This window comes from Alligator sinensis, unplaced genomic scaffold, assembly GCF_000455745.1.
Source record: "Alligator sinensis unplaced genomic scaffold, ASM45574v1 scaffold1675_1, whole genome shotgun sequence".
Taxonomy (NCBI): domain Eukaryota; kingdom Metazoa; phylum Chordata; order Crocodylia; family Alligatoridae; genus Alligator; species Alligator sinensis.
In genome coordinates, this window is record NW_005843086.1 from 320,900 (window position 1) to 330,475 (window position 9,576).

The 9,576-nt window shown below is 51.6% G+C and overlaps 1 protein-coding gene and 3 non-coding genes across 7 annotated transcripts in view; all 4 read right to left on the bottom strand.

Annotated features, from left to right (window-relative positions):
- The window catches only part of TBRG4 (transforming growth factor beta regulator 4), a 25,870-nt gene that overhangs the window by 15,925 nt on the left and 369 nt on the right, over positions 1–9,576 (bottom strand). For all 4 annotated transcript variants that reach the window (XR_003092111.1, XM_006037222.3, XM_006037223.3 and 1 more), the window contains exons 2-6: positions 9,022–9,497; positions 5,451–5,768; positions 2,823–2,994; positions 1,755–1,912; positions 919–1,029 (exon numbers count right to left, since the gene is read on the bottom strand). Coding sequence is in view for 3 of the 4 variants with exons in the window: in XM_006037222.3 (XP_006037284.1) it covers positions 919–1,029; positions 1,755–1,912; positions 2,823–2,994; positions 5,451–5,768; positions 9,022–9,497 (1,235 nt within the window). In the remaining variant the exon portion in view is untranslated. The remainder of the gene's footprint in view (positions 1–918; positions 1,030–1,754; positions 1,913–2,822; positions 2,995–5,450; positions 5,769–9,021; positions 9,498–9,576) is intronic.
- LOC112548301 lies at positions 2,151–2,283 on the bottom strand. The gene has a single exon (XR_003092113.1). It is a non-coding gene; the product is annotated as a small nucleolar RNA SNORA5 (small nucleolar RNA).
- On the bottom strand, positions 4,299–4,438 carry LOC112548300. Its single transcript, XR_003092112.1, has one exon. It is a non-coding gene; the product is annotated as a small nucleolar RNA SNORA5 (small nucleolar RNA).
- LOC112548304 lies at positions 7,430–7,567 on the bottom strand. Its single transcript, XR_003092116.1, has one exon. It is a non-coding gene; the product is annotated as a small nucleolar RNA SNORA5 (small nucleolar RNA).

A 9,576-nucleotide genomic window follows, 5' to 3' on the forward strand; every position in this document is an offset into this window, starting at 1 on the left:
GCCCCCCAGGGGGGGCACTCGGAGCCTGGAAGGTGGTCGGGCGCAGGGAGGTGGGCGGCTCAACGCAGGAGCGCCCCCTACTGGCCCGCCACACGGCTCAGCCCCTGCGGGGGTCCCTCCCTCTGCAGAGAGCTGACAGCGAGGGGGGCTGTCAATGGCCTACAGTCCATGTCAGAAATGTGAAGGTTCCCAGAAGCCTCAGAGCCATGCTGCACTCACCTCAGCCCCACATCCTGTGGTGTGAAGAGCCTTGAAGCACATAGTGCTCAGGGCAGAGACTGGCATCTGCCAGTTGCCTAGCCCCTGCCTGTTCTGTGTGGATGAACTATTCCTCTGAGAAAGCAGCCACTCACAGACCTCGCCCAAGACCTGGTTACCTTGGCTCTCAGTGCTACATATAACACCCATCTTGTGCAGCTGCCCCTCCAATCACTTCCAGGTTCTAGGTGTGAGACCAGAGGAGCGTGGAAGGGACCAGGCCAGAGCATGGCTTAGCATGCCGGGTACCTGGACATGCACGCAAAGCTATCAGCACATGGCTTCTTCCCACATGAACGCAGGAGAGGAGGCAGATGACCCAGGCTGCAGCCTTCCTAAACCCAGATGTGCCCCTTGGAGGGCTGGAATAACTGCAGTCACCGTGTGCCTATTTCCTCTAGATCTGCAACCAGCATGGGACAGAATGGGCAGCAATGAGCTATCAGGGTAATCCAGCCAGAGAAGGGTTAAGGGCAACCTACCTGATGTATTGCAATGCAAGAGAGGCCACAGCTCTTACCACACAACACACACCCCACCCAGCAGTGCATCTCAATCAGGCCACCTCTCAACAGCATCTTCCCAAAGGCAGCCAGACAGGGCCACAGTTTGGCAACAGCCTGAGGGGAGCACGGAGGCAGCAGGCGGTGAAGCATTTACCAGGTTATAGAAGCTGTCCCTCTCGGTGGGCTGGAAATTCAGGTAGGCAAAAGACTGCACGATGCTGCAGAGCTGAAGTGGGCTGAACTGGTCGGCGTTGGTCAGGATATACTGAAAGCCAGAGAGAAGATTGCGGGCTCAGACCTGAACTTCCTCAGAACAGGCCCCACTCTCACCCCCTGCAGAATCCCAGCCCGAGGATGTGGTCTTGGCCTGCGGCTGGGCTACCTGCAAGTAGCCCTCCCTACCCACAGTCTTGCAGTGGTACAAATCAGCAGCACAAAGGCCTGGAGTTCTATGTGCAGAGAGCAGCACGTTATCCCCATCTGCTAGAGGAGGGAATCGAGGCACGGTCAAGCTCTGGGATTACACTTCAGGCCCCACCAGAGCTCCCCACTCCTTGCTCCATCCATGCCCCCAGGCCTGCTTCTGCTGCCTTGCACTTGGCAAGTCAAATTCTGTGTGTTACCACAGGGAACACCTTGCTTCTAATGCAATGACAGCACTTGGAACATCCACAGCAGCATCCTCATCCCTACTGTACCCGAGGCGGGGAGAGGCCCAAGTTCATTCAAGCAGACCAGATCCCTGCAGTCCTAACTGCCCATGCTGCACTATAAAAGCCAGACTAGTTGCCCCTGAACCTGCAGGCATCGCCTCACTGCTCACACAGGAGCGCTCTAACGACTGAGCTGCAGTTTATGATGCGCTGTGTACCAGGGACATGGCCCCTCGGCTAGTGATGGAGTGGACTCCAAGCCCCACTCACGCAGCTGATGAGGGCTGAGGTCTCCCCCTGGCCCAGTGATGACCATCTCCCCCACCCTTCCCCTCACCTGAGTGGTGGCATCAAAGAGCGGCAGGCTGAACCACCTGAGGGTAGCAAAGGAGCGGAGGTAGCGCACCACGTACAAGGGCGTTATCTTGGGCACTTGGGCAAGTAGGTCAGATGCCAGCTTCTCCAATAGATGGGAGTCAGAGAAATTCAGTGTTCCTTAAAAAGGGCAGAACAGAGAAGCAGTTACTTACACAGGGTCAGCCTGGAGCACTGCAGCACCTGAAGGGACAGGACAGGCAGCAGGGACCCAAGCCAATGCAACAAGAAAAAGAGGCTCCAAGTAAGTGTTGTCCCCTCCCCAACTCTAAGCCAACCTCAGCCACCATCACAGTAACTGCCCAGCCGCACACCGCAATCATTGGGTCAGGGACGCAGGCTCATGACACTCACTGTCTTGTGTCCGTAGCAGATTTTTATTTCCAGTGCCTAGAGACACGCGAGGCCCATGAGCTACACATAGTCCTTTGGCAGCCATACAGGTCAGCCCCACCATGGAAGGGGATAGTGCTGAACTTGACAAGATAGCAGAAAAGGTGCCTGACCCTATAGTACGGCAGGATGGGGCCGCTGGGAAGAGAGACACCGACTCTGCTATGGGTGAGCAAATGGACAGCCTGGGCAAGTTGCTCAGGCTTTTCCACAATTTGAGGAAGACGGGGGACCATGAAATCATTTAGTCTGACCTCAGGCTGGAGAACTGGACTCAGGTACCCAAGTACTGAGCCCAATAACTTGTGTTTGAGATAGGCTGTCTTTTTGTGAATTCAATCTTGAGCTGAAAGCACCCAAAGGAAGAGTCCATGGCCTCCCTTGGAAGGCTGTTAAATGCCCAGTCATTCTAGTTACTGGTAAGATGATCAGTCACTACCCAAGAGAAGCCTGCCACTCTTACTGTTATTTCTGGCATTATAACTTTTCCCCATGTAGCCCAAGTCCCTCTGATAAGATGTGCTGCTCCTGCTGCCAGGAGAAGGACAAGGATAAGAACCTGGGCAGAGACAATAGGTTTAGCTGGTAGGAGATTACTGTTTCCACTTATCTGGACTGACTCAGGGGACCCACTCACCACAGGCAAAGAGCAGATCCACTATGGCGCCCACATGCAGTTCACTCCGATTCTGGGCCAAGTAGTAGGAAAGGGCCCGGAGCAGGGGGAGATAGCGTTGGTTCTGGAGCGCCAATGCTTGTATCATCTTCTGAGTCTCCTGAGAAGTGAAATTCTCGGCCAACTGCAATGCCTGCCAACAGACATCGTGAACAGAGGAGTATGGGTCAGACTGAGGCAAGCCACATTTGCGAATCCCTTGCATAGCATGCTTCAGCCTAATGAATCTTATAAATCATGCCCTCCAACCAAGGATTGCTTCATCCTCAGTGACCTGGAGCCCACCTACTACTGCTCATCAGGTCAAAACAATGCTAAACAGTTGGAAACAGATTTGAGAAACAGTGTAAGCAGGGGGAGCACTGAGAGAGACCGACCAGAATTACCAAGTTGTTTCAACTGTAAATCAACACCCGTTTTCAGGTTCAAGTCTACAAAGAGCAAACTTTCTCCCTAAATATTAGTTAATTGTCACACAGTCCTTGAGCAAAATCTCACAGGAAACATTAAATAACCAAGGACAGGATGCCAGACAGTTAAAAGCATTCAAACTCTATGTTGAAAAAGCCTCATTTAGTATTTCTACTGCATGTGGCATTAGGGCAAATACAGAAATCAAGAGAGTTGGGGGTGGAACAATGACTGATGAACCCTGTACACAAGAACAGTGCGGTTCTTCTGGAGGGAGAAAAAAAAAAAAATGTTAGGCGTTGTCTCACGACAGTACAGTGGCTATGATGGAACCTGGTCGGATGATCAGCGCTAACCTTAAAAAGGGAATCTCAGTTCATGTCATCAAAAATAGAGTGCAGCACTCTCTCCTTAAGATTTTAGTCTGTGCTGATCCACACATCAGCTGGAGACCTAAACAGAAGCCAGGAGAGTTGGGGATAGGGCATTTAAGAAGCCCACTTGTGGGGAGGGCCAGCAGGTATGTAAGTTGTGCGCCAAACCCCACTGTTTTCAATACTCAAGTCACTGCCTAATTAAGCATGCCTGCTAATTCCTGGGGGAACAGCCAACTCTCAGCCTTTTGCACCTCATTAATGCTCCTCACATTGTTACTCAGAGCCCCTGCTCAGCCTCAGCTGTTCTTACCTCCTTTAAAGGCCCCCTACCTTATTTCTCAGAGGGCCTTGCCTCTAACAAGAGCCTTGAAGCTGACAGGACCCAAGACCCTGTGGGGAACTTGGTACCGAGAGTGGCTGAGATGGGCTAGAAAGGTAACCACCCTTTCTGATGCTGGGCCATTTTCTGACTGTGTAGATCATGCCTCCAGAAGAGCGTGCGCTTCTTGGTGAATCATGTGCATTGCTCCCTAAAGGAACCTGGCTTCCCTTGGAGACCTTACCTACTCCTAACCTGACTCCACTACTGAGAACTGTGGCAGGAACAGAAACCAACTAGGTCTGGACAGGTATTTTTCCTAGCATGCATCAATGTCTGTAGCAGATATTTATCCCCAGGGTCCAAAGAGAAAGAGACACGGGGCCCATGAGCTACAGGTGTTTCTGTGGCAGCTGTTAGGGCCGGTACCCACCACAGAGAAGGCAGGTACCGAATTTGACACAGCTGCAGTTAAGCCACCATCAGCAGACTTCTGTTGCTGTTTCCACCTAGGCACCAATTTCCTATCCTGAGCTAAGTGCTTGGAGAAAAGTAAATGGGGATCTCTAGAGCAACAGTTCTCAACCAGGAGCCCACAGCAGCCTGGGGAGCCTTGAGATCCTTTTAAGGGTGCCACGGGGTGCTGCACAATGTTAGCACGGGTAGGTGTGCAAACATGATTCACACGATAAACAGTTGTGGTCTCGCCGAGTTCATTGCAACAGAGAAAAACAACCTGCTCTATTATTCTGTAGTTTTCACTTTTGACTAAGAGCTAGCATTTTCCAAGTGGTACCACAAGTCTAAGAACAACTGCTCTATAACAGTGGTTTTTAGCCTTTTTCCATTTACAAAATTTTGAACAGATGGGCAGACCCCTGTGGAAAATTTTGAATGCTGGTGTGGACCCCTTTGAATCGTAAGTATGGATATTCACTGCGGACCACAGGTTGAAAACCACTGCTCCAGAACATACTAGGATGACAAACTCAAGTAACAGTTCTTTTCCCCGCCCTTCAATAACATCTCGAGGGGTGGGACCAGCCTGCCTTGAGACCCTAAGAAGTGCAATTCTGCAGCCCTGTGCAAGCAGCCTAGCTGCAGCAGCATGAGTCTCCTTACAAAGCCTTTTCACTGAAATGGGAAAAGGAACAGGAATTGTTCTTTTCGTAACTGAGCACCTCTGAGCTGAGTGAGACCTTTGGTTGCAGAACCACTGCTCAAAAAAAGCACACAGTGGACAGACTTGGGAGGCATCTGAGCACATAAGTGGCCAAGCACACCCAGGTACTGCACAGGAAGACTGCCTACATCTTTGTGACAGGCTACTTTAAAAAAAAAAAACAACCAAAAACCCCCCAGAAAGGGGTAGAGGCCCCCCCCCATGCCTGATCAGTAGCTCCTTCAGCTCATCTGCTGCACAGGGCAAGCTGAGAAGGGATGGGAGCAGGCAAGAGAGCATCAAACCTGTGGGAGCTGTACCTTGGTCTCCAGCCGCTTCATTAGGGTCGGTGAGAACTGCCTGACTTGTGACATCAGCGTCACCACGGTACTGACGTCCTCAATCTCTGTCCAGCGGAGCTCCAGGTTGATCACCAAGTCTTTCAGCAGGTTGTTACCATTCTGTGTCTGCTTGCTGGAGGCCAGGAAACTGGCTAGGGAACTGAGCTGCTTGACGCTGAGATGCTTCAGGCGATAGTACACCTCTTGCTTCACTATTTCAAACTTCTCCATGGTGCTGTCCAGATGGTAACAACTCTTCAGGAGGCCCACCAAGGTCCAGTTCAAGATTTGTGATATCTGGGCAGCAGAGAGAGATGCAGAAAGGTCACTTAAACACAGAGAAGCTTATTGGAACAGTAGAGGATGTAGTAGACTGGATCAAACACTGCGTCTCCACCAGTGGCAAATGCCACTATAACAAGCTCATTATAGGAGTGAGCTGTACAGAAGGCAGCAGCTTCCTTCCTGACCCCTGGAGCAGCTCTCTCATGCTGATGCAGGAGAACCAGACGTGAGGCAGAAAATTTTCCAGTGCTTTACCTTTCCATGGGAGATTTTCCATTTCTAAAAAGTCATTGTTTCATAAAAATTCATTAGTAACAATGAACGGATGCCACTACAATATTAGGCAAGCTTGGCAGCATGAATGCCACATGCCCCCAGAGGCTTGGGGGTGGGGGCAGTGGCCAGTGGCAATTGGGGACTGCCTGTACATGCTGCCGGCGGTGCGGGTGGGTGAACAGCATCTGCTCGCAGGTGCTGCCGGCAGCATTGGCCGCACTTTTTCCAGGGGGTGTGCCGCCCACTTCAGGGGGTGCCCATGTACCTGCATGCACCCCCTATGCATCACCGATGCTTGGCAGTTTCAAAGTTGTAATTAAGGTTTTTCAAGTGATCATCCCTAGGAAGTGTGTGAGAAATTGAGACTGAATTGCTTTTTATCACGAGGCCCAAGCTGTACTACTGTAAATGTGGATAGTGATTGAAAGGTCACCCAGTTCTGTAGACACAGGATTTAACTGAGCCCCTCAGGCAGGGAATTAAAACATCGTTGATATGGAGAGCCATGAATTTACATGAAGCTTCAGGAGTAAAGGCTCTCTCTGCTCTGCAGTGCTGGGAGCTCAAGATAACAAACCGCTGCAGCTTCACTGACTGCTGCAAAGAGCAATTTTTACAGCATGTAATGCTTTTTCAAAGTATATGATCCCAAACCACCCTGGTGCTGCATATATGAAGCCAGCTGAGGCCTAGAACAGTGGGAAGTGGGGGTATTTAGGGACAAAGTCCTTATGAAGAGGGTAATGTGATTGTTAATGCACAAACAGATCAGACAGGATCAGAGTTTTGGATCCACCCGAGCGTCCCATGGAGTAAGCACCAGTGTCAAATCACCAGCTCAGGGTGATGGGGCTAAACTGTCCTGCCTGGCAGTGGGAGATAAAGCTCCTGGCAGCCGCAGTATTGCCAATGTGATGCTTAACAGCTCCTACACTGAACACTGCCCACGCACCAAAATCAGTGGGCTATTCTAGCCCACACACTTCCCACCAGCATCAGCTACTGCCCATACTGATCTGGGACAGGTCAGCTAGTTCTTAGCTGTCCACAGGCCTGTGACCAGCGTTCAAGCCATCATCTCCATCAACATCCATCAATATCTTTCTGTTAATATCTCTTATTTCCCCTACAGCCAGACCAAAGTGCCTTTACTCTGTGTGTACAGCAACCAGCCAGTGACTTCATGAGCAGAAGGCACTTGCAGTCATTTGCCAGGAGAAAGACTTCAGGGTGTATGAAGGCCGTCACTTCCACTGCTTTCTGTACGCTCCTAACTCACCTTTCACTTGAAGGATCCAGAAATCCTGTATGAAATGCTCAGAAAAATATCACTCACCTGCAGCCACCTCTGGCAGATAACAGGACATGACAGAACAATTGAGATCAACAGAAATACCAGGTGTCTGTAGTATATTTTTATCCCCAGGGTTCAGTAACAGAGACTTGGGGCCCATGAACTACAGGTGTTGCTGTGGCAGCCAGCTGGGCCAGTACCAACCATGGAGGAGGACAGTACTGAATTTGACAAGGCTGCTGTGGGTTTAAGAATAAGGAGTGGAAACTATACAGTAACATGTAAACCCCTGTGATTCTCTTTAGGCGTCTCATCACTTTATAGAGGTTTCATCTGGCTAAGCTAGAGTCAAAAGTAGGGTGGACTCCTCACAGTGCCTCAAAGCAGGAAAACTAACATTTTTAGCAAAATCCTGCAGATGGGCAAACATCGAATATCAGCTCTATTCAAGTTTCATCCATTTTTTTTTTGCTGTTGTTGATTCTGCCCCTATGAAGGAAACAGATATTAGCAAGACCCTCTCTCAAGCAACTCTCCCTTGAACCAATGATACGATAGACAACAACATCTTAATAAGATACATAAAAATTGTGAAGGGGAAGCGGTGTAACATCCTCTAGGTCAGTGTTTCTCAACCCGTGGCATGCGTACCCCGGGGGTACACAAGACACGGGCAGGGGGTACGCGGGTGCTGCATTTTGGTCTTTGCCTGCTTGGGCCGAAAGCTCCGGCTGCCGCCCCTCCCACCGTGTCCAGTGCACTGGGGCTTTCACTCCCCAGCATCAGTGTGCCGGGGGATAGGGAGGGAGGCCCCGCGCAAGCTGCTTTGCCCTGGACCACGGTGGAAAGTGTGACTCGGCTTGTGGCAGCGAAACCACAAGTGCCACGGTGGGACTTCCAGTTTTGCTTTTGCTGTGTCGATCGGCAAGGAGTACATAAGGTACCAAAGGTTGAGAACTACTGCTCTAGGTGAGGACTGAATAATCTGTGGTTTAGGTGCTGCAAGTGGCACATGACAGATGTGGGGTATGGGGACAAAAGGTAGCACAGTGAAGATCGGGAAGGAACCAGAAAGCAAAAGCACAAAATCAGGCATGGAGCAGAAAGCAGAGCAGCAGGCTAGGAAGGGTACAGAGCAGCAGGCTAGGCAGGGAGTGCAGCGGCTGGGAGAAGACAGCAGAGCGGCAGGCCAAGCAGGGAGCACGGAGCTGGGAGCAGAAAGTTGAGCAGCAGGCCTGGCAGGGAGCATGGGGGCTGGGAGCAGAGCAGCTGGCCAGGCAGCAGAAGGGGAGTGGAGTAGCACTCGGAGAGGGCATGGGGCTCATCTGGGGTAGGGCTGCCAAAAAGGGTAGCCTCCCCACTGCTTCAGGTTACCACAAAGCCCTTTGTCCCTGTCCACTTTCAGGCATGATGCCAGTAGCCACCACAGTAATGCACATGCAGATACAAAGCATTTGTGCACTGTGGCAGAGGAAAATATGGCAGCGCTCAACGCGCGTCCTTTCCTGCCCTGCCTACTTACAGCCACGTCCCCCAGTCCCAACCGCTTCGCATCACAGCTAGAAAGGATGCAAAGCAGCACGACGGGACCAGTCAGCTCCCCACCATCAGCCCTAGGCCAGCGCAGAAACACCGTGAACAGATCTGTTCTCCACACCTTCCCTTGGCCCCTCCCAGGCTGCAGCCGGCACTTACGTTCTGACTGAGACAGAGGAACAGGAGCTCAAAGCGTTTGTCATTTATGATTCTCTCAGTGTCTTCGTTTCCTGCCGCTGCCAGCTGGGAGAGCTTGATGATGATTTGGGAAGCCATCGAGGCATCAACACTGTACATCTTACTAAGATCCAAGACCTCTTCGGTGGTGGTGGCTACTGAAAGGAACTTTTTGAGTTTTTGGGAACTAAGACGTTTGTCGCCCATCTGTGTCGGCTCGTTGTCTTTCAGCCCAGAGACGTTCAAGGTGTACAGCGGAAGGACAGACAGCCGGGGAAGCACCCTCACAATCACCTTCTTGCCCCAAGGTGCCAGCATGCAAGTTGGGGCCGCTGAGGCAGCAGGAACAACGACGCTGAAGAGCCAGCGACAGCGGTGCATCAGCTGAGCTGCCATGATCCACCGGCGGGGAGCAGCAGGTGTGTGTGGGGGGGGGTCACTCGTGCATTTCAGAGGTCCTAGAGGAGAGCCAGTGGGTTGTGAGGGGTGCCGGCGCTGCGCGGGGATGGAGGATGGACTTGCTGGGTGCAGGGGAGC